Raw genomic sequence first — 24,451 nt, forward strand, 5'->3', positions numbered from 1 at the left:
TCCACCATGCACCTCCCTGGGCTGCAGGGGGATATCTGCTCCACTGCTACCCTCCATGGGCTGCAGGGGCACAGCCTGCCTCACCATGGTCTTCAGCACGGGCTGCAGGGGAATCTCTGCTCCAGTGCCTGCAACACCTCCTCCCCCTCCTTCTTCACTGACCTTCATGTCTGCAGGGCTGTTTCTCTCACATATTCTCCCTCCTCTCTCCTCTGGCTGTCATTTGTTGTGCAACAATTCTTTTCCCACATGTTAACTATGTTATCCCAGAGGCGCTACCACCATCACTGATGAGCTTGGCCTTGGCCAGCCGTGGGTCTGTCTCAGAGCCGGCTGGCACTGGCTCTATCAGACATGGGGAAAGCTTCTAGCAGCTTCTCACAGAAGCCACCCCTGTAGCCCACCCCAAAACCGCCCCCCCCAAAAAATCTTGCCACACAAACCCAATACGATCAACACCTCTTTTATACATTCTGAGAACATCTATGTTAGAAGGATTTTTTAAAAATGAGTTTTTTGATAAGGGATATAATCTGCCATGTCTGAAAGCATCAATATTCATGACAGAGGCAAGAGGAAACTTTCCACAGCAGTCCTCTCAATCCTCTACTCCATTGTTACTTGTTCCTTTTTTTCAGGAGTGAATGATGCAGCCTCTTTCCGTAGTGAATGTTCTGGGTACCTGTGGCATCCAATGGCTGTGGCATTGCATGAGCCAGTCCAGGATGCCTGACAAAATGAAGAGTTAATACATTACTTTTACAGTTCCTTTCATTTTGAGTGCACATTTCACCATTTCCCAAGGACTTCAGAAGATAAATCTCTTTTCACAGAACCAGTTCTGCCAATGGTGTGACGGTGCTGTAGGTATTCACACAGCAGATTACAACCCCCATCTTATTATCAGGTTTGTTTTCCTTAATATACCCTTTTTAATTATTTTTTAGTCTGGCTGTTTCTCCCCTCCTCCACCAGTTTAGTTTTTCTCTCTTTTCCTTTTTTTTTTTTTTCTTTTTAGTAACAACAGATAAAGGAAGATTTCTTTCCCTGGCAGTGAGGTGGAGGCTAATTGCAGGGTTAATTGAGAAGAATGGTGCTTCTGATGTTCTCACAAAGTATCAAATAGCCTTAACATATTTCTCCCCCCTCTCCCTCACTCCACCTAAAGAGACCCATTGAATTTGCGCATTACTGTACAGAAGTGATTATGGGTTTAATTGTATTTATTTTGCTTGGTGGGGAGGCTATCATAACAGTAGTTGATTGATTTTTATAAAATCACCCTCAAGGTCATATGTAGGACTTTGCTTTCCTGTGCAGCCATAACAAACAAATTGAGGGTCACAGCCAAAGGCTCAGTTGAGCAATATTCTTGCTTTCTGCTTTCAGAGAAGAGGTCAAGTGCAATAAAAGAAGGAAGCATAACTTTTATTTTATTTTTAAAAAAGTGGAAGACATTCTTGTAAAGCAGGAGCTGTATATTTATTCTGACCCAATGAAAAGCACAGAAATACAGAGAGCTGAGGGTTAGAGGGACAATATGCAAATTTTTGGCATAAGTACTTGTAAGTTTGACTAGAGTTTGTTTTACACTCAGACTTGGTAAATGACTACATGAATGGTCGCTAATGCTTTCTTTTCTTTCCTGTGATGCTGCTTTTTTTTAGCTCCAGCAGTTGAACTTTTCTTTTTACACTTTCTTTTTTTCCTGAAGACTGAGTGCCTTTTGGCTTTGTTCTGGGAGGAGTTCAGAAGATTTGCAAATAGCCGGGGGTAATGGCATTACAATGTGACTGTGGAGTAGCTGATATATCTATTTACTATGATTACACGTTGGATTTGACTGCTGCTTCTAAGGGAAAGCCAAGGCATCCGTACAGCTAATGCTTTCTGGTGGTCTTGATCTTGCAAGTCCATTGCCAAATGTGCTTGGGTTGCCATTGCATCTAGGGACAGAGAAACCCAAGAGCCAGGCAACAAACACACCTTGAAGACCAATTATTATTATCCCTACACATCCAAATCTTCACCCAAACCTTGCTTCTTTGTAGGATTTCCCCCAGGAAGGGTCAAACCTGCAGGCCAAGCATGGCACAGCTGGTGCCTGCACACCTGATGCTACTGAAACATGTTGGGACCATTGCTCATATGTGCATCCAGTGCAGAGCAGTCACCAGCACCCAAGCTTATCAGACGCCCAGAAGTCCACAAAATGTGGCTGAAACTTTGGAAAACTTTTTGGGAGGTTGTTTGAGGCAGAATTATGATTTTGCAATCAAAAGATAGGACAACTTTGGCTACCAGCATTCCTGGTTCAGTGGTACAGCATGGCAGCAGTTCAAATACCCATTAAAAATTGTATGAAGAGAAGTGGAAATAGAACTTACTATATTTCAGCGGGAACAGAGCATAGGAAGTCAATAAAGACCTTGGGGAATATGTCTTCTTTATGTTAGGAATAAAATAAATCACAGTGATTTACAGTTCCGTTTCTAGATTGTGGTGATAAATTTATTAACACTGCTGCTATAAGGCAAATGTATTTAATAAATATTTCTATTCTCAGTATGGGAAGGAACAGGATGGTAAATTGCATCACAAGAGGAAGATGGACCAGCAGTCTATTTATTACTGTAGAATTTTAATATAATGAAGATGGTAAATAATATCTTTCAAGAAAACACATTCTTAAACCAACAGGTCCGCTCTCATTTAAAAGCTTTAAAACTGCTGGTAGAGGAATTCTGTGGCCCAAAAATATTAATATCAGAGAATATGGGAAATTGCAGAGGGCTGTAGAAGTTTTCATCTTGTGTCAGGATCCAGGCAGGTAAGGGAAAAAGTATTTGTTGCTTAGTGTGATATCAACCACAGGTCAAAAGAGGAAACTGTATGAAGATAAATGCTACAGAAGATTGAATCCATAAATTACTAACCATAGGAATATACTGAATGACAGGATAGAAATTTTATGGAAGAAAAGACAGAAAACTTTAGTTCATTTTTGAAGAAAATTACAAGTTTTTTCAATAAAGTTAATTCTGTAAAACATGTGATAGAGTGATGTCTAACTGAGGATCACCTGCCAGGATCTCACGGCAGCTTGCAGACATGAAATGTACTGACTCAGAAAGTAAATTGTTAGTGGGGATCTGTTTTCATGCCTACTTGGATACCGTTACATATCATCGATCTGAAAGTAAATGGAGAACCATCACTGATCATATTTTGTGAATGCCATTCAAACCAAACACAGACTTACACAGCTGAGAAGAGAGCTGGGCAGGGAGCAATTAGAAATGAAAGTCGTGGTTACACAATGAGGGACTTTTTGTCAGATAAAGCCATGATCATGAAAAGGATCTGAAGCCAGTGTGGCCCGAGGATGCCCACCCGATCTCTCAGGTAATGAAGAGGCAAAAGGAAGTAGTATAGATTTTTACTGTGGAAAACAATAGGCAGAGCGTGGGGATAGGCCAGGTTTGCCTCTACTGCCAGCATCAGGAACAATAAAGGAGCAGAGGAATGGGGAGGTCTGGCTTTCCAACTTCAGAGGGAGCACGGGGCTGTGGGAGAGGATGCACTGCTCTATTAATTGGAGAAGATTCCTTGCAGGGAGAGTCTTAAAAACCGCATCAACTAGTCGGAATGAGGACTGAGATTTGATTTTACCTGTAAGTACTTTCAGAGAAAATGCCGTTTCCTTCACGTGTATGCAGTGCAATGCAGGAGGGTACAAAGAAAACCACTGTCTGGAAGCTCATCCTTGACAAGTTAAGACTGGAGATAAAGCAGGAATTGTGAACAGTAAGAGAAATTAGCTGTTGGAAAAGATGATCATAGAAAATTATAGAGCGATGTCCCCGTCACTTAATTGATTGTCCGCCTTTCTGGAGGGTATGCAGCAGTCAAACACAGGCAACTTGACTTCCTCGAGTTTTTCAATAACATGATGTGCACAGACCACCAGGCAATATGATCTAATGGTCCCTTCAGTCTCCAAATTAATGCCATTTCAAGTATTATCCCAGTTTCAGCATAATACATTTTGCATTAAGAACATTTCTTTTTTCTAGAAGCATTAGATGTATCTCAGAATGAGAGTCAGATATATTCTGTTGTTTTGCATGAAACAAGCTGAAACAACAAGCTCTTTTATTACAGAGTTTTCAGGATAATTTGTAAAAACATTGTATAGGAAGTTTAACAGAAATACCTTTGTATACAGCAAAGTATGTGTAGGGAAAGAGACAATTTACGTGTAGGGGACTTGGTGTTTGTGGGAGCGATCCCATGGTTCCCAGTGGTTATAAGCAAGAAAATGTAAGATTTACCTTTTTCATCTATTAAACATAGTCTGTAAAATCTTATCTGGAATCTACTGAAATCTACAAAGAAGGTATTTAATGGGTAGTCCTTATTCAAATACTAACTTCGTTGTAAGACTAAAAAATTAGAACTAAGTTATAAGACTTTGTTATAAGACTAAGAAATCAATGACACAATGAAAGCCCCTCAATGCAAGAATAAATAAGGAGATCAGGATAGGCAGGATGTGTTCAGCAGCAGTGGATGCAACTGTGTGGGAAAGGCACGCAAGTGTTATGCGTCTCCTTTATCACTGATAGCAGCAGGACCTGATCATCAGGCAAGCAATAATCAAGGTAGTTTTTAATCTGATTTTTATATTAAAACTTCTTCCCTCCTTTTTTGTCTCATTACTGAAACTAAAGCAGAGGTCTGATCATCCTTATCCTTCGTGCTAAGGATTGGTAGTATCTTGTGGGGAAGGAAAGCCAAATTTTTGGCAGGTATAGGGCTCACCATTAAAAACTGCTAACACCAGTAGAAAGCTGGCCATGGTATGAGATGGCACAGTCGTTAGCTACTTCACATAAAGGGAAATACTGGGAGGGTGATAGACCCTTTTTAAGGTGGCCTGAGGTTGCCAGGCTTTGAGGTATCCCCTACTAGCACCCGGGAAGCATGGCTTGACCTAGGAAGACATATCCCACGTGAAGAATTACTAGATGTCTGAGTCCACTCTGTCCAAACACATTGTAAATATAGCTACAATGTCCTTCACAGGGAGAAAATATGAAAGGAAGTAAAAGAGTAAACGATGTTGAGATGATAGTCTGGGATTACCAACTCACACAAGGCAAGGAGGCATTTGACAAAACTGAAGAGACTGAGTCAAAACCAAGGGATGGAAATGCATTTTCATGCACTGTGTACTTAGACCACAGAATTAATTGCTTCAAGAAGTCATTGAGACTAAATGTTAGAAAGATTTGAAGTTTCAGATCTATATTATTGACAAAACTTATCCAGTTATACTAATAGATGGTAAAACGAAAATGTTGGCAGGGAGATGAAACCTGATGCTTTGGGCAAAGCTAACCTCTAATTAGGGATTAAAATGAGGCTTTCATGGGATGGGGAGATCATCTCACATCCAGTTAACAGGGAGAATTTTCTTATACTGTATTTGGAAGCATCTGGTTCTAAACAGCATCTGAAAGAGTATGTAGGATTAATTCAACCGCTGATCTAAACTAGTTGCCAGTTCTTATGTTCCAAAGCTATTTTCTCCTCTCCCTGCCACGAGTAATTTGTAATCTGAAAAGTAACATACGATTTAAATAGTAATATCGCTTCTTAACATTTAGAGAGCATGTAGGTTAAGACTGGGATTTTCCAGACAACTCCCTTGCACTGGAATTGGAGAGACTTCAATGACTGTCCAGGCTTGCTTAAGTCTATAAAGGCATCCTGTGGTAGAAGTGAAAAATGGACTGAATTAGTAAGGGTCTGTAAAAAGCTCATAAATCTATAGGGAGAAGCACAAGGCAAGGTGGAAATTTTGCAGGATGCAATAATATTTTACCCTTAATCTTGTAATTTTATTGCAAAACCATGTTTACTCAACTCTTACAGCTGCTTTGACTGTGAGATAATGACTGGCTATTAGATCCATGGTTGCATTTTACTATTTTGTTGTCTTCAGGTGGCAAACTGTTGTTCACTGGTCCAGGACCTGTAGAACTGCATGCTCATTACATTCTGATATCTGATGGAGGAGAGCTCCAGGTGGGATCCCCCAAGGACCCTTTCCGCCCCAAAGCACACATCTATCTCTATGGAAGCCTCCATTCTCCACCATTATTTCCATATGGAGTCAAGTTCCTGGCAGTGAGGAATGGGACCCTTTCTATTCATGGTGAGTATGTTTTTTCTTGTCTTCAAAAGCAAAGCACAAATGAACAAGAGAAAACAAAACAAAGGAAAAAAATTTTGGAGGGGAAAAAACCCCCAAAAGCCAACAACTTTGGTGATATACTTGGATTTCTAATTACAGTTAAGTCTTTGCTGAAACCTGGTTCTGGGGCTAAAATTTCTTATTTTTGCATTCACCCTCAGACTCGTATTTCTACAGTATATTATGCATGAAAGCTCAATGCTGTATCTCCATAAAAGCTCCCATACTAGGACCTGAGTAATTTTGAAAATCTGGACCCCAAGAAGATAGGTTGTTTCAAGTAGTTATGAAACCCTGGCAGTCGTTCAGGTGCCTAGAAGATGTTTGAATTTGTGCATGTCTGTCCACAAATGAAAGCCTCTGTCCCTTGGAAAGGGCACCTCAGGTCTTTATTGTGGATCCTCTGGGTTTGCTCTGCCACCATAAAGGGGTATCCTTCTCCCCTCACCTCTCTCCATAACAACTGGCAAATTTCCTCCCCAAAGAGGATATGACTTTTGGGGTTTCCAAGAGGTGGTGGTCTTCCAGGTAGGTCCCACGGTGAGGCCAGTGCCAAACTGCTGTTAACAGCCTGTGCCAATGGAGTGGGACGATACCTCCATTGAAAGCAGAAGCAAAGTGTTCCTGGCAGTGTGTTTTCCCTTTCCTCTCCATCCCTCCATGCTGCGTTGGCCGCCCAGCACCAGTGATCTCTCTCTAAAATGAGGAGCACAGCTGGCATCTCTCTGTTCTCCTGGTGGCCCACACAGTTGCGCCTGCTCAGCACAGGTCGCTGTCACAAATGACAAGTCTGGGGCTATGCAGAAAAACTGTAAATGCCAAGAATTTCAAGCCTAAATGCCTGGTCCTCTGCTCTCATCACTGGATTTTCTCTCAAATGAAGCCCTGCAATGCCAGAGCTCTATGTTCCTACCAAGTAGAAGAGACAAGGGACTGAACGGGCAGAAAATGGATGTCGGTTTGCAGATGTTGTGGGGTAGAAGAATTTAGATACAGAGACTTTTTTTTGAAGTCTATGAAATGCAGGTATAAAACGGCCATTTCTTGGTACAGTGGATTATATGTGGAATTCAGGTCCAAACGGAGCATGAATCAGAATATTAGTGCAATGCACACATGTCAAGCTCTTAACTAATGGGCTGTTTTTAACGGCAGCATGTGTCATAGAGGAGAAAACAAAAATGCCGAAGCATCTAAATGCCTCATCACCCTCCCTTATGTTATTGTGTGTCAACCTTCATGTTGGTAGGCATTTGTATCCTCCAGCAGGGCTTGAACTTACACCCTCCTGGCCTACAGGCAGAAATGTTGCTATCTGAGCATCGCTGACACGTATGGCTCTCAGTCAAAAATGATGTCAGACACCGAGGGGTACAATCTGAGCACAGACAGGGAGCAAGCTGTACCGCTGTGTGGTAATCCTGTCAGTTCACAGGAGCCGAGCAAGGTCAGGCGAGGTCGGTTGTTGGAGGGGAGTCGGTGAACAGATGCTTTTCTGAGTCGGGAGAGATCAGCAGAGGCTGGGCAAGGCGCTCCTGGCAGTGGCAAGGGAGGTGGGCTGCACTACTCCTGAAAGCCACGTCAGATGCTCTTGACCACTTTGTCGAGACACAGCGAGGCTAAATTATTTAGTGCTTGCAGAAAGCTTTAATAATTTCAGTAAGCTGGCTTTGCAGGAGGGCAGTGCGTTTCTATGCCGTTTCCTGGAGGGGCTCTGTGAAGAGGTGCTGTTAGATCACCTGGGCTGAACTGACTGTCCGTTCCTGGCCATTGAGTTTCACACAGTTATCCCAGCCTTGAGTTCAGTAACTCACGTTAGATTAAAGCATGCCTTCCAGAAAGGCTTGGTCTTTGAGGACATCAAGGGAAACAGAAGCCAGCATTTTCTGAAGAAGCTTGTTCCAGGGGATTAATTTGGTTAATCATCCATTTATTTTTTTCTTTTAAGAAAAGTATTAAAATGCCTGATTTGAATTTGCCTGATAACAGCTTTTCTCTTTTGCATTCGTTGTCTTCTCCTGCCATTTTAAAGTATCTTTCCATTCTCAGTTTGACCCTTGCAAGCCAGGATTTTGACCCTAAATTCTCAGAGCTTTTTAACAAGAGCCTTGTCTTCTTCGTGCTGCTATGATGGCCAGCAATGTAGGAAAAACTGGTAGAATCTCCGTGCAGCTGTGCCTCCTGTGCTGCTTCTTGCTTCCCTTCTGATCCTGTATCATTACTAGCTTGTTGACTCCACCCTCCACCCTCACAGGCAACCCATGGAATTACAGAGGCAAGCAGGGCAGAAGTACTTTTTACAATGCCACCTTGGCAATATGAGGGAGGGAAGTAAACCCAAGCGACCGTGTCAGTACCCTCAAGGCATTTCGCGCTGGTATTTCATACGGTTTATTCAGTGCCAAAATTCCCAGTGATTCTTCATTCTGGAGGAAACCAAAAAAGGTCTGCAACCCAGGTATTGCCTGGATGGAGATATGTGGAGCCAAAGGTGGCTTGGCCCATTAGTAGAAACAGCTCTTTGTTTCAATTTCTAATCAATCCTTATTCAAGAATTCTTATCAATTTCTTGTTCAAGAAATCCAGACCAGCTACGAAGTCACTTTTACGCTCCGTACTACATACAGTCCCAGTGTGGACTGTTGGATGCAATTAAGGTTCATTCAAACCATGTAATCCGCAACTTAGCATTGAAGCAGTAGAAGCCTGCTAGAAAACGAGGCTAAAAAGAGTGTGTTCTTTTGCTAGGTTCATATTCCTTACATGAAACAGAAATATGCCGTTCTGTCTCCAATTTAGTACCAGTCTGGCCTGTGGTATAGAACAAATTGTTGAGCATGACATCGTCTTTCATATACATATACATATACATGTGACATGTGGCAATGTATGTTTGTGAGGTATTTATACACACATATGTATGTTATCACAGATCAAAATCATTAAATAAGCAGGCTTGCAAATTCTTAGCTGTCTTGGTGAAGACAGGACTGAGCGCATTTTAATTTCTTTCCTCTTTCTGACTGGGAAGTTTGGGGGATGCTCTGCAGCCATGGTTGAGTTCAGATTGTTTAGTAAGCGCTGTCAGTTCCTCACTTTGATATGTTAATATGACTAAGGGTTTCCCACAATTCCCTCGTGAGTGGCAGTCCTTTGCTCCGGTGGTTGTAGCAGACTGGGAAATTTCACTGTTGCCTTTGGCTTTAGCCAACTCCCCTGCCAGTCAGAGCGTGCCACCCATAAACTGCCTGTCAATCACACGTCAGTTTTAAAGGGGGTTTCAGTCAGCCAGGGCAACTCGACTTTTTGACAATGTAATTATGGCCCTTGCATCCGCAGTAGGGGCCTGAGCAGGGCTGAGAGAATTTTATTGATTGTTCAGAAGGGAAATTTATCACTGTCTCCAGCTCCATTCGTGCTTTATTCCCTGAGAAACTCTCCTGACAAGCTTCGGGAGAGAAGTTTAGCATGGTGGCCTTGGCTGTTCTTGCGCCTTTGTCCTTCCCAGGGAAACTGGACCAGAGACACCGGTGAATGCTGAGCAGAGGGCAGGGACTGGGTGCAGAGGCAGCGTAAGTGGAGACTCTGCATCCATAGCTGAGGACACCTACTTTTGTGACAGCCTGATTTCATGGTCCCAACACTCTTATTACCATGGATGGAAAAATTTTAAAGGCCTTTTCCGTTCTGTTCCATTTATAGCAGTCCTGTGTAGATGAGGTCATTATTACATTGTGTCACTCTTGAAACAGATTGTGACTCTTCCAAAAGAAAGCCAGTGCTTTTGCTGTGTGTTTAGCTGAAACTTTGTCAGTGCCAACACTGTGCTGACATGGGGTGTGAACATATGAGCCTGTTCCCTGCATTTTGACTAATAACGTATACCTCTCCAACTAGATGGAAGAGGCTATGCTTCAGGTTTAATAACACGCTACATTCACTTTGTCCAGATGGTGAAAGCTGTGTGGTAAAGAAAAAAACCAATGTCCAGAGAGTTTTGGTTTAATACCGTACCTATTTTATTATCAGCATAATTGAAACAGAAATGTCAGCGGTCATTTCAGTCCCCTATGGATGTCCATGCAACTTGGATAGTCCTGCTGCAAAGAGTGCCCCTGCACTTGCAAAGGATGTTGACAGTGGAAGATCACAGAATCCCAGACTGGTGGGTGTTGGAAGGGACCTCTGGAGCTCATCCCGTCCCACCCCCTGCTGGAGCAGGCACCCCCAGAGCAGGGGCACAGGGCCGCGTCCAGGCGGGGGGTGAATGTCTCCAGGGAAGGGACCCCACAGCCCCTCTGGGCAGCCTGTGCCCCTGCTCTGGCACCCGCACAGGGAAGGGGTTTGTCCTCATGTTCAGGGGGAACTTCCCGTGTTCCAGCTTGTGCCCGTGGCCCCTTGGCCTGGCGTTGGGCACCACTGAAAAGAGCCCGGCCCCATCCTCCTGACACCCGCCCTTCAGATATTTATAAGCACTGATGAGATCCCCCCTCAGCCTTCGCTTCTCCAGGCTGAACAGACCCAGGTCTCTCAGCCTTTCCTCACGAGGGAGATGCTCCAGCCCCTGATCCCCTTGGCAGCTCCCCCCTGGCCTTGCTCCAGCAGTTCCCTGCCCTTCTTGCACTGGGGGGCCCAGAACTGGCCGCAGCCCCCCAGATGTGGCCTCACTGGGGCAGAGCAGAGGGGGAGGAATGACATTATAGAGGCAATGCCTCACTTCTAATATCCCAGAATTCCCTGCAACCAATACAATCTTATACGTTGTCAGTATTGGCTCAGGAAAAACAGTAGTTTTTATCAGTTGAACCAATTATTAATTTTAATCACTTTTAATCAATAATAAAACAGAAAAATATTTGTGAGCTGTGCACTGTGCTTTACAGAGCCTGTGCATTCCTCAAGAGATCAAACATTTAATCAAATGCTTCTTGCTTTTCCTCCATTAAGCAGTTATGTATCTGTGCTGAGTTTGAGATTAAGAGATCATAGACAACATGAGAGAATTTGTTCTGCTTTACTCACATATTAAAAATGAAAGCTTCCCGGGGGAAAAACAAAAATAATAAAAAAATATTCCATACCAGGGGGATTCAAGATAGGGTGCAGAGATCTGCTAGAGATAAGATGTGCTTTTTTACCTTACTGAAATGTTCATCCATTCAATACATGTAATTTCCCACTAACTGAAGCCATTGGTTTGTGCACCTCTTACACCGTGAGTTCAGATCCTTTTTCCCTTTCTGGGGTCACTTCCATAGGCTGGTTTTCCTTAGATGCTAGTTATTCTGTGTGGTGGTTGCAGGAGGCTCTTTGCCTTCTGTGACAGCTTTTTTCCTTTCAAGACCTTGACTTTAACATGATGCATTTAAGCAGATGGCTCTTGAACAGAAGGCTAAGCTGCCTTGAATCCCCTTGCGTTCACTGGGGGTAAGAAACTGCACTTAGGCACTTCCCATGGAGTAACTAATGTACAATGACTTGTTCCTTCACTTTCTTATTCACAAGTATAAGATGACCATTAGATTTTAAAGACCTAGCAGATGGGGGGAAAAAAAAAACGGAGAGCTGGGTTCGGGGAAAGCTGCTGTGACTTTCATAGCTCGCCGTTCTTTCTAACAGAAATGCATTGATTATCTTTGGTTTAAACTTAAATCAGTTGCTTTGTATTTGGGTGCTGATCTTAATGAGGAAAACGTGATGTAAAGGGGACTGAGAGATGGATGCTAATGCATGCATTATATATATATATACTATAGCTAATATATTAGCTCACCTTTCTTGACAGGGCAGACTACAAATATGGAGGCTTTTGTGGGGGGAAATAGTCACTTCTTTTAAACCTTTGAATATAACATTGAAATACTTTTTCCAATTCTGGCCTCAACTACCACCGGAGATTGGCTGGATGAAGAGAAGCAACCAACAACAAAATCTCGGTGAATTTCCACCCCAGAGGGCAGAAAGCCTGCAAAGTTTGGTGAGCTAAGGAGCTTGGACCCAGCTCCGGATTTCCACAGGGCTGCAGGCTGTGCCAGGAAGGGACCATCCGTTTGGCCTCATTTTCGCTTTTCCCGCGTGTCTAATTCTCTTTCATCACGTGCTGGGGATGTAGCAAAGTGATCTTCGCATTTAAACGGTCGTGCCGCCCCACGTACCCACTCCTGCGGGCAGACATTTCCAGTCTCGTTTGGCAGCGGCGTGGGAGATTAACTGGCAGTAATGCAAAATGTTAACAGCTGTGTGCAGCTCGCGACGGGACCGCGCATCAGTTGGCGGCTGCATTCGAAGCTGTTTGTTCCTGGTGTCCGTTTAAAGAGGTTTTGCTCCGTGGCACCTTTGGTTGTGAACTGTTTTCAGGATCGGAGTGTGGGTTTTTGTGTCAGGCTTGCTGGTTTATGCAAAGGCATTGAAGGAGCTGGGAAAATCTTTCCCTTTCCTTTCTGGATGATGTAACTTGACAAAGTGACTGGATAACCTCTGATTAAAGCAAATGTTTGGAAATTGTTCCCTGTACTTCTGCAGTGTAATGCAGCAGGAAAGAACAGCAATGAGAGTTTCCATAGACCTGTTTGATCTCATAGCCCTTCCCATCCTCAGTAGGACACTCCTTGCTTTCTTGAGGGTGCCATTCAAAAATAGTAAGGTGGAAATGCTTTAAGGTGAAAATTGTTGTTTCATAAAAGGGAGACATTCAGCAGGACTAGGTCATTTTCAAGGATATCTCCTACTGGAGAGAATCAAAATGATTCACTTTGTCCTCTTGTTCAAATGATGTCAGGTTTTTCTTTTCCCCACTGGGAGAAAGAAAAGGTGTTTAATTCTATTATTTTTCTTTCACCTGGGCTTTCATAGTATTATTTTTAATGTTATATCTGTTTCATATCAACTTTTCTACACTAGTGAAATGCAATATTTTTACAGAATGAAAATCAGAACCTATAACCCCCGTAAGTAACATTAGAATAAAGAGAAAAAAAGTTTAATGGTTCCAAAATATTTTTTTTGGTGGAATTTTTATTCTGTGGAAGATGCTGAAGGCTTGGCTTCATTTGAATTTGGAGTGAAATCACATCTGGGTATCCATAGACTTATATTTCATCCTCCAGAACCGACTTGTAACAGGGAAACATCCCCACTATTTTACCTGAGAGGAGGAAGAAACCAGAGATGTGCTGAAGCTGTGTCTGCATTGGGCCTTGGATGAGTGGGTGACCAAACAGGTTAAAAGCTGATGTTAAAAAGCTGAGCCGTGGCTCATCTCTGTGCAGTCACAGTGCTCAGAGAGAAAATATCTGCTCGAAAATGATGCATGTCCTCATACTGCAGTGGCAACCTCAGCCCAAAGCAGCACCCCAGTCCCCTGCCCTGGTGGAATGCAGCATCAGAGCCAAGCACAGGATAGTGCCACAAGAAGATGGCACATGATGGCTTTGTGGTAGGGACCTACTAAGGTTCACGTGAGGGGAACACGTAGGCCCAAATTTCCTGCCTCAGTCTGTCCATTGCTTGCACAAAGCTTGTGCCTGATCCTGGCCTTGGTCCCACACAATGGGGACCTCACATGAGCTATGGGTTGAGCTCATGCTCAAATCCAGTCTAAAATACCCAGGGTGATCCTGAGCATCCAGCACGGAGGCTGCTGCAGGCTGCCTGTGCAGCAGTCAAAAAGCTGATAAACTCCTGGGTGTCCCAAGGGTTAATGAGCAGTTATAAATTAGAAAGGACCTCCTATTTTACTTTGGGGCATGAATGAAAAGCTTTCTGCACTGGCTGTGTTGGGAAGTAGCAGAAAAGCTGTCTGCATCTCCCCAGGAGCTGCCCACACATGGCAGTTTGTCCTGCAGGACTGTATGGGGGTGGAGAGACATCTCCCACTTTCAGAGCAGAGACATCCCTGCCTTTCAAAGATGCATAGCAGGAAAAAACTAGGCTCCTCTCATTGCAAAACAAGCTAGAAATGTTGTGCAAATGCTTAGGGAATACACCTGGGACTGGAATTAACAGAGAGCAAAAGTAAGCTGGAAACCTTCAAGTCCAGAGGGCTGAGGGCTCATGGTTCAGGCAGGTGGTTTTAAACACATATGAAAAGGTAGGGAAGCAGCTCTCATTCTTCCCTTCCTAATTCCTTACACTCTATGGCCAGTGACTGGATTAGTCACTGCAAAAGCTGAGGTAGCTGGGTCATTTTTTTAAAAAAAGTCTTCATAAAATCCAAGTCTGTGAAAGAATTTCTCCAGGTCCTTAATTAAGGGCCTGGGACTTTAAGGTCCATTTGACCTTAGCAAGCTGTAGCAGCGCAGCAGTGTGCTATCCTGACTGGGGAGGCTTTCTGGAAAAGATTTTCTATTCTTTTTCACTTAAGGAACTTTATACTTCTGTTTTTGTTTTGTTTCGTTTTATTCACTGAAGAAGCAGCAGCAAAAAGTCACTGTCCTCGATCTGAAAAGATATTAAAAAAAATTTTTCTCTTTTCTGAATCCGTTTCCAATGGACGTATTGCCACTTATAATTTTGACAATTGGAAATTTTAGGAATGATCAAGTCTGAGTAGGCAGGGCAATTTGGGTAGGGAAAAGGGAATATTAAATGATTATGACGGTGGAGAGGAAGCAGGATTCCTTAGGCAGTCTGACACCTGAAATGCCTCAGTAAATTGTTTTGTGTTTTATTACCGGAGACTTTTGTACCGGTGGTGAGGTTTTTTTCTATTTTTTTTAATCATAGATATAATCCATTGAATTACATTTTTAACTCTGTCTCTTGCAAAATGCTTTTCTTTTTTTGGGAACGTAAATTGCTGGTTTCTTTTCACTTTGTTCATGGGAGTTGAAAGATCTTATTCTCATTTACACTAAAGATTTACAACATAGCTGCAACCGATTGGCAGATTATCTGCAGTATAACTTGTATAGTCACCGTAAGTAGATTGTGTGTCTGAGCCCTGCAGTTCTTGTAAATTCCTTTTGTGGTATAAAGGGATCTCATTACCTCAACTTTAAAGCACCAATAAACTGTCAAAAGGTGTAAAAGTGCTTTATAGTTTGTCAGCACTACAAACAGTGTGTTCGTAGCTGCGTTAAGAGTGAAGAGAGGTGCAGCGGGATCCTGGCCCTGTGTACTCAGAGAAGGGATCGAACTCTGCTGTCCCATGCCAGAGGAGGAAGATTGTTTAAAACATATAAACAACTTTGGTGAGAAACACCAACAGTCCCATGGCAGGCTTAGGGCTGGAACCAGTCCTCCTAAAACCCCTTTAAGGGGTCTAGTTTCTAGGCATGCTCCCGTGCATAATCCATGTTCTCCAGCTCTGCCTAACTCGGGATGTTCCTCACACCAGTTGCTGTTAGGCTTGATTAGGAGGTTCCCTGGGTATCTAAAATTAGGTGAAAACATGTACTCCAAAAAGTCTTAGTTTCAGGGTGAGGCCATCTGTTTTCCACCTAAGTAACATGTCATCTAGTCACTGAAATTCTTAGACCTGGAGCATTCCATGGGTTTAAGGTGGAATTCATCTAACTAAATAGAAATGTGTGGGAGGCAAGAGCTCCTTTCAGAGCAACCTGGTGGTTATGGAAATCATTAAGCAGTGAGATCTGGGGTTTCAAACACCTTGTGGTTGCCACTGGAATAAGAACACAAACATATTGTCTGTGGTTGCAGACTGCGAGAGGACAAATCAGACACAGAAGAGTGACTGTGCTGGATATACTCCAGAGAAGAGCTGCTGTATCTTGAAGCAGCATGTTCTGGAAAGAAACAAAGTTGGAAGATTATGGCCAGTAACTCTGAAAATGCTGGAAAAAATCAACAGCACCACAGGACAGACATGAAAGAAGCTGAGCTGTAGAGTGAGAAGACCTAAAGGCTTTCTCTAAAAGGCTTCTCACTGGATTTGTGTGTTGCAGATATGCAAGAAGCTGGTGATCACAAATGCTTTAGAAGAGGTGAGCACAAGTTTTGTTCAAATACAGACTGACCCCAAGACTGCCTGTGGGTTGGAAAGAGAGCAGAGGTGGAAACTGAGAAAGTCACGGGAGAAATTGAAGGTGCATTTGACCAGATGACTGAACATCAGTCTTGGAACACCACGCCCAAAGTACAGCTTGATTGGAAGAAAGAAGAGGTATCACTGGCCTTGGCTGACGTTGGAGAGGAGAATCCAGGAGTCCAAAGGAACGTTCTTCAGGAGGAAAAGAATAGAGAGAAAAAAGATAGATTGAGGGAAAGCTTGGAAGAAGGCAGACCATGAAGCGGGACCTATGCAGCAGAACCTGACAGAAAGACCTGGAAGCATAAAAAGAGACATGGAGGCTGAATTTCTGAATTAAAAAATTGAGAGCTTGGGCAAACAGGCTGAAAAAACTAGGCTGCCTAACGTTGCCTTCTCAAGCCACAAGCCTTCAAAAATTAACTGGACAACTGGTTGATCAGTCAGTTTTATCTGCCCATGCCCCATTCCTGAAGCTACGGGAGGAAGAGATGTAGGAGCCTGGGAGATGTGGCATCAGACTGAGACACAGAAAGGAGGAAGGCAACAGGTTTGAAGGAACAACAGGAGAAAGGGCAAGGCTGTGAGATTTATGCATTAATTGGAATCATCCTCTGGGAAAGAATGGGACAGGTGAAGATCAGGAGCTATAAGAAGCTGAAGAGAAAGAAGCAGTGGATAAAAAGGAAGAGAAGTGTGCAGGCAGAGGCTGCTGGAGGCTGAAAAAAGGCTGGAATTTAATGGGACATTCCTAGTTCAAAGGACAGTTGTTGTCTGGAAAGTTATCCCCTGGAGAATGGGAGATAAGTAACACAAGGTAACTGCAGTATTAACAACTCAAGGTGTCCTGGCAAAGAGCTGGGGTGACTTAGGGGGATCTGACCACCTTTTTTGGTTTTGATCTCCTTCTTGGACCAAGACAAACTAGCTGCTTTTCAGCTTTTGAATGACTCAGTTTCCCCTTTTTATAAAATGGGACAAGACATTCATATAGATGCAATTCAGCCACCTGCCTCTGGAGCTAATATATGAACAGCGAGTAGTAACTGAAAATGCTAACAGGAGTCACAGAATCACAGAATGGCAGGGGTTGGAAGGGACCTCTGGAGATCATCAGATCGAAGGAGGTTATCCTCCCCGTCTATTCAGCCCTAGTGAGACCACATCTGGGGTACTGTGTCCAGTTCTGGGCCCCCCAGTGCAAGAAGGGCAGGGAACTGCTGGAGCAAGGCCAGCGCAGAGCTGCCAAGGGGATCAGGGGCTGGAGCATCTCCCTCGTGAGGAAAGGCTGAGAGACCTGGGCCTGCTCAGCCTGGAGAAGAGAAGGCTGAGGGGGGATCTCATCAGTGCTTATAAATATCTGAAGGGCGGGTGTCAGGGGGATGGGGCCGGGCTCTTTTCAGTGGTGCCCAACGCCAGGCCAAGGGGCCACGGGCACAAGCTGGAACACGGGAAGCTCCACCTGAACATGAGGACAAACCCCTTCCCTGTGCGGGTGCCAGAGCAGGGGCACAGGCTGCCCAGAGAGGCTGTGGGGTCCCTTCCCTGGAGACATTCACCCCCTGCCTGGACGCGGCCCTGTGCCCCTGCTCTGGGGGTGCCTGCTCAAGCAGGGGGCTGGAGGAGATGGTCTCCAGAGGTCCCTTCCAACACCCACCAGCCTGGGATTCTGTGATCTGGAGAAGCCTTTCTCAGCTGAGATCAATAACACTGCCTTTTTTTTTCCCCCTCTTCTCCTCTCTCTTCTTCTGCTCCCTAATGTTGGGAGTCTGCAGAAAAAGTGGATATGTGCTTAGGGTTATAAACCAGAGGAGGGAATCAATGATCAGGAGAGGACAGGTCTGTGTGTCCCTTCAGGCTCAAGGAAACTTGTAGTTTTGTGGGATCAGCCACTAATCAGGGCAGCTGGATTTTCTAAGGCTCCTCGACCACTGAAGAACCTCTGAGTCACTTTGGGGCAATCCTCTTGCCTAAAGTAGGAGACATCTCTCCTGCGCCTGTGCTGGGACAGAAAAGCTCCTCCAGAAGGTGATTCAGAGTGTCTAGGCTCCTCAGGAGCCTATTTTCCCATTGACTATAGGACTTTTCTCCTAATTAATTAGCTTACAGCTGCCTCTCCCTACCCCATAGTAATTTTTTTTCCAAAACTCTCTATTTCAGTGTTTTCAGTTGTAATATCTTCTGCTTTCAAAGCTGTGTGATCAGAGATTTAAATTTTCAACACCCACCCAGGCAGCTGATATACACCTGGAAGAGGAAATAATATTCATGTCTCTTGTAATCAGAGGACTGCAAATAATGACCTAATTTATCTAAATGTATGACACAGTACAATCCACACTTTGCCTACTGTAGACAGACTTTTTTTTTTTAACCCTGGAGATAAGTAAGCTGAGTTGGCTGGGTTTTGATGTGATTCTGAGACATTTCTGTCAAGGTCAAATTTTCATCTCTGGTTGAACCACTTAGGACTAGGTGAAATCAGTTAGTGATATCATATAACATTCTACATAGCTTTATATTATATTTTGTGGTAGGGGCTGTAATAAATTCAATTTATGCTATTTTTCTTCTTCTCTACTTGACATGGAAAAGAGAATGGCATTGTACACATCAGAATTGCCTTGTTCTTAATAATTTTGCCAGGTCTATGTAAGACTGCATCTTCATGTCATGCTTCCAATAGGAAGCATAAACCAGGGTCCTGGTGCCAAAATGTTCCTTACGCTATGATTTGTGATTAATTCACTTTGGAATTTGCTTTCAAGTCCTTTGCATTTCTGGGTTGCCGTTTCAAAACATGGTTCTGCTCTTCTCAGTATTTAAGGGTGATTCTGTCAAGTCATTTAGTAAAATGTTCAATTCTTATTTTGTCTGCAACAGCATTTCAAGTCTAAAGGCTTTGTCCTGTCCCTTTAACATGAAGGCACTTCTACTTTAGATCTCAAGATGTGGGGTTTTTTTTCCAATCTGAGCTTAGTTAATTATTAAAAATGAGTTCAATAATTAAGGAGTTATACAGATTCATCTATTTTTCAGTACTTTTGAGTGTTTCTGCTTGCAGTACTTTTTTGGGGAAGAAATAATTTAAATATACTGCAGCTGTTGGTCTTTTAAACATTCTACTCTCAAACAAGTTATTTACTTACCTGTTGCACAGTCCCCATCACTGAAGGTTGTTTTATGAATCCTGCATGTTTCATCTGAAATAGATTTATTTTTCCAAGGGGAAAGAAGAACGAGGGCTTTGGGACTCCAAAGGGCAGTCCTGCAGATAGACTGTAGAGGTAGGGGTCCTTGTTCCAGGTAACCCCCTTTAGGTACTCATGATCTTTATAGAGAACCCACTGGTTCTTTGAAGGAGAGAAGCTGGGAAATGAAGGTTGTCCCCCAAATGAAGATCATTCCCTCCTGACTTGCTCATTAGCACATTTCACTTTCCCATTTAGAAGCTGGGTGTAGGAGTACCCTACCCAACCAGCCTACCCTTGGTAGGTGAGCAGAGGCCTGGAAACTTCTTCAAGAAGCAGGAGCAAATTGATTTAGCTGTCTGCCAGATGTTTGGGGGTTCATTTACCTGAGTGTTACTATAAAGGACTGTTTCAGGCACCCTATACTATCCAAGGTATCTATGTGGGTATGGAAGACAGGACATGGGACATAACGTCAGACCAATGCCTTTCTGGAACAGCAGCTAGAGGGCAAACATACTTACAAAATGACATGTTTAGGCACCTGAAACCCATCCACAGTCTCCAAACTAAGTTAAGTGGACTACAGACACCTCTGGTGAGAGTGAGTAAGGGGCTTGGTGGGTTTTGTGCTCTTTTTCAAGCTGTCTTCATTCAAACCAGTTGGATACTGAAGTAGGAGAACATGGGGTTGTATGTTTTCCTATAACTGGAACTATGTGAGATATAGGTTACAACATTATAGTTAATTAAAAATAAAAAGTTAAATTTTAGGTCTGCCAGCTGTAAATTTGTCTTAGAAAGGAGGATGGGTGATCTTAAAAAGCAACGGATGGTGACTGCTTGAGGAACAATATGCCCTGCATTTCTGTGTGGGTGTATGACGTGTTTCCATCAAAACCATAGAGCTAGGAATATGTTATATTTAAGGCATACAACACTCAGTTATGGCCTCTCCTTGGTGAATTGACCAGAAAATTGTCACTGGCCAAATCCTGTGTGTCACTCATGCTGCTTAGGGTAGAGAAGAATCTAATCTGTAGGTGGTGTTGTACATGGGAATATAAATGGGAAGCAAGGAAAGAAGAATCTGCTTAAAATGAACTAAAAATATTGGAAACTGGAAGTAGATCTTACACATACAAAGAAATACCCCACCTAGATCTTACACATACAAAGAAATACCCCACCTAAATCATCAGGAAAAAGGTAAAACAAACTGTGGAGTGGGGAGAAGGAGTCAAAAAAGAAAAAGGAGAAAAAAAAAAGGCGGGGGATGTTTGGTTACCTTGAATACTCTTCTTTTAGAAGAAAAAAATACTTGAGAAGATAGTCCTTAAAATTTTTTGGTTTAGAGCTTGGAGGTGGAAAAAAGCCTGAAACAAACCTTTTCCATTAGAGCACATTTTGAATGCAGAACGGTGGTTTGCACCTTTTAATGACAAGAGTTGTTGCCCAGCAGTGTTCTTCTAATGGTTACTGTAGTATGTGTGTGACAGATGTACACAATGGGAGGTAGTTGTGTGTCTGGCCACAGATGCACTCAAACACGCACACGAACACATGCACACAAATCAGTACTATAAACAAAACGTCCAGAGCTGGAGAAAAATTGTATGCTGCTCAACATGCAGATGGCTGCTGTCAGTTGTTCGATTTTATGCAAGTCCTAAAAATTCACGAGGTTCACACAATGAAAGAAGGTAAATGAATAAAGATGATGAGACTGCTGCTAGTAAAAGAATGAATGAAGGCTGATATCAAGAGGGTTTTTTTGAGCTGGCTAAAACTGTGTTGAGGATGAGGTCTCATGGGGAAAATCTTTGATGGCTGTGCTCATGAATGGTGCAAGGTGGGCTTTGGCTACGTCTGCATTAGAAAACAGTGTGGCCCAGTAAAAGCAGATCTGTAGAGTGAATGATGTAGGTGCTGAAGATGCAGGGTCCACACTATACGGTTTTTTGGAGCTAGTATAGAGTCATTCTAGTCTGGTTCCATTGGCATCTAAAGTATACTATACGTCCTACTGGATTACAGCATCTACATTGGTTTAATCTAAAGCAAATTCATTTGATACACTCCAAAATAGTTCCAAGATATGAACTGAAGCACATTAAATGATGTCTGGGACATTTTCTTAGCTTAGCTTAACTGTCAGTTGAGAAATTTCAGTTCCAAATTAAGAAAAATGATAAGATAATAAACTGGAAGTATCTCAGCTAGGTTTAGATGCCCATCAACTCATTGACACACAGAGTGGGTGCTCAAATATACTTCAAGATGACAGAGTATAGAGACTTGATTCTTCTTTAATTCTGCTGTGAATTAATTGACTTGGAGGTGCTACTCCTTATTTCTGTCTTCATTAAGGAAAGAACTGGGACACTAGAGTATACCCAACAAGAAAGTGAAACAGGAGATGGAGAGAGAGAAGCTTGCTTAAAATAATTTGAAAGTGATTTATTGGATGCAACCTCTACCCTCAGTGATTTCTGGTGTTATTACTTTTCTATAGTACAACCAGGGAGGACAGTAACTTGCTGTGGGCTAAAGGTAAATTATGATCTATTGCAAAGGAAGGAAGGAAAAATACACTAAATGTGGGTGTGGGAAGCACATGCTCCCCCCGATGGTGTTCAGTGTGTTGGATCTCACCGGATCAATCTGTTCCAAAACCTGCTAGGAAAAAAGAAATCTCAAGAGTTAAAGCAAACATCATGAAGTGAAGAAGGGAGGGTGAAAAGGCAAGATGTTTAATTGCTGGGGCTTGTTGCGCACAGACTTGGTAGTATGTCCACTGAAGAGAAGGAGGGGATTTGGGAATCTGCAGCTCCAGCCTTGCCGCTGCCTTCCAGTGGTGGCCTGAGATTGCTGACGCGGGGGCACATCCTGAAGTTTTGATGACCTGTGTATTCACACTGCTGTAACCCATCCCCATCCATAGGGCTGTTAAGTGACCTTCAACTCAATGGAACATTAACATCAAAAATATGTTTCTGGGTCTAGCCGGACTAAGGCCTCACCAGGAATATGTTTCAGCAGTGTGTTCTGCAATTCAAGTTTTCTGGAGGATAAATCCTCAAAGTTACAACATTTAAAATATTAAATGATGTTATTTCTGCTTTTGGATTTAAAAGGATGATGCAAATTCTTTTAATATGTAATGTTTAAGCCACTTAACCCAAGATTTCACAAAATGACCCCTCATTTTGGAGCCTCCATTGGAAAAACTTTAAAGATGACCTCGTGTTTCTAGCTGGGCAAGCTAAACTAGACTGTAGTCACTCAGTTTTTCAAATTGGTGATATTTGTCCTTCCACATGACGCTGAAATGTTACTAACAGAAGCATTTTTTTTTGTGAATGCAAGTTCCTTGTGGGCCTAGGTGCACTGCATGTTGTTTTGGACACTTGGCTGGGGAATCTGATAATTCAAAGTGCTTTTTGCACTCAGAGAAGGACGAGGGTCCCTGCAGAGAGTGATCTTCTCTGTTGGTTATAAAGGGTGCTTAAGAAGATGGTGTTTATCACACAGGGAAGTCAGTTTGGGGGAGTGAAACTGAACATCAGCTCCCACTGCCTGTTGAACAAGCTGCTTTACAGCACCTTTTTTTCAGATTTTTGGGGCAAATAAAGACAAAAGATATGAAATTAAGATGTTTGCAAAGCACTACATTTCTGATCCAAGCAGATGTGCACAAATCCTTTTTTGTGGCATTAATCCCGTCTCTCCTACACAGCATTAAAAACAAATGAGTGACTGTGGGATGGTCCAAGTGAGGCGGTGTTTTCTAAGATTGCTGCTTCTGTTTTCATAATGTTGATTGCCTTGGATTTTTAAAATTATTTTTCCTTTCAGGCTGGATGCCCAAAGTAGCTTTCACACACTTGAAATCATCAGCTTATGCTAACGACACACGATTACTGCTCCAGCAGCCTGTTGACTGGCAACCCGGTGATGAAATCATGGTGGGAAGAACAGGCCTTGGAGATGCACAACAGCAAGAAGAAATGGTTGTTATTAAGTCTGTGAACAACACGGAGCTGTACATTAGATCACCGCTCAGGTACCCTTTCAAGGGCCAAGGGGATTTCTATAGCAGAGAGATAAAACGGGAAAATTTGGTCAAGGTGAAGATTTGCAGTTTCCTGTGGGACATAATAACCGTATAAATCCCTTTCACAAAGGTGGTGAGAGATATTTCAGTTCCTTGCTCCCCCAAAAGCCAGTAGATGTTCAGTCCTGAATGTTTCTGGTTATGTTTAAATTCTGTATCATAACCATGAACTCAGAAACCTTTGAAGCAGAAAACACTGATGGCCAGTACAGTCCAGTGGCCTCAGCACAGGGGTGACACAGAATTTTCCTGCACAGTTTATTTCCTGTGAAAGTGCTTTTTTTTTTTTATTCCCCCACAAAAAGTGTCTGACTTCTGTAAAACAAAAAATAAAAATCCTCCCTTCTACACTGATTTACTTAGGCTGATTAACAACACACTCAGAATGAATTACTTCACTCTAAATACTGATTCTGTGTTTTCAGTGAACGGTAGTTTCACTGCCCTATGCTCTCTTTGTCCTCTGTGTGTGGAGATCTTGGACACACTGTATTTCTTATCATCATAACCTGGAGCCCCAGTGTTGAAACATCTATTTGGAAGGCAACCCAACTCCAATGCCCAGGAAGCCTCGTGGTATCTTTTTCAGAAATAGTTGGGACTTGAGGAAGAAAGTACTGAAGGTTTTCACCAAAATATGTTTTGGGAAGGTGAAGGGAATTCAAAGGCTGAAATATTTTGGTGTAAGCATACATAATCTAAGGAAAATTTGTGAGCTTGGGAGGCAAAGAGATGGAAAAAAACTTCAGCCAAGGAAAAATATATCTAGCCCTTATACATAGAGGCATTAGATATGTCACTGTGCATGGTGAGAGAGGAATGAAACAAGCTTTGAATTTGGGCAGTTGGAGTCATAAGCTTAGTGTAAACATCATTCTTGCCATCTGGCAGGT

At 42.9% G+C, this 24,451-nt stretch overlaps 1 protein-coding gene across 8 annotated transcripts in view; it reads left to right on the plus strand.

Annotated features, from left to right (window-relative positions):
- The window catches only part of PKHD1 (PKHD1 ciliary IPT domain containing fibrocystin/polyductin), a 277,932-nt gene that overhangs the window by 96,028 nt on the left and 157,453 nt on the right, over nt 1-24,451 (plus strand). For all 8 annotated transcript variants that reach the window (XM_075086582.1, XM_075086585.1, XM_075086584.1 and 5 more), the window contains 2 exons: nt 6,011-6,223; nt 23,300-23,507. In XM_075086582.1, coding sequence (XP_074942683.1) covers nt 6,011-6,223; nt 23,300-23,507 — 421 coding nt within the window. The remainder of the gene's footprint in view (nt 1-6,010; nt 6,224-23,299; nt 23,508-24,451) is intronic.

The sequence above is a fragment of the Phalacrocorax aristotelis genome, chromosome 3 (assembly GCF_949628215.1).
Source record: "Phalacrocorax aristotelis chromosome 3, bGulAri2.1, whole genome shotgun sequence".
In the NCBI taxonomy this organism is placed as follows: Eukaryota; Metazoa; Chordata; class Aves; order Suliformes; family Phalacrocoracidae; genus Phalacrocorax; species Phalacrocorax aristotelis.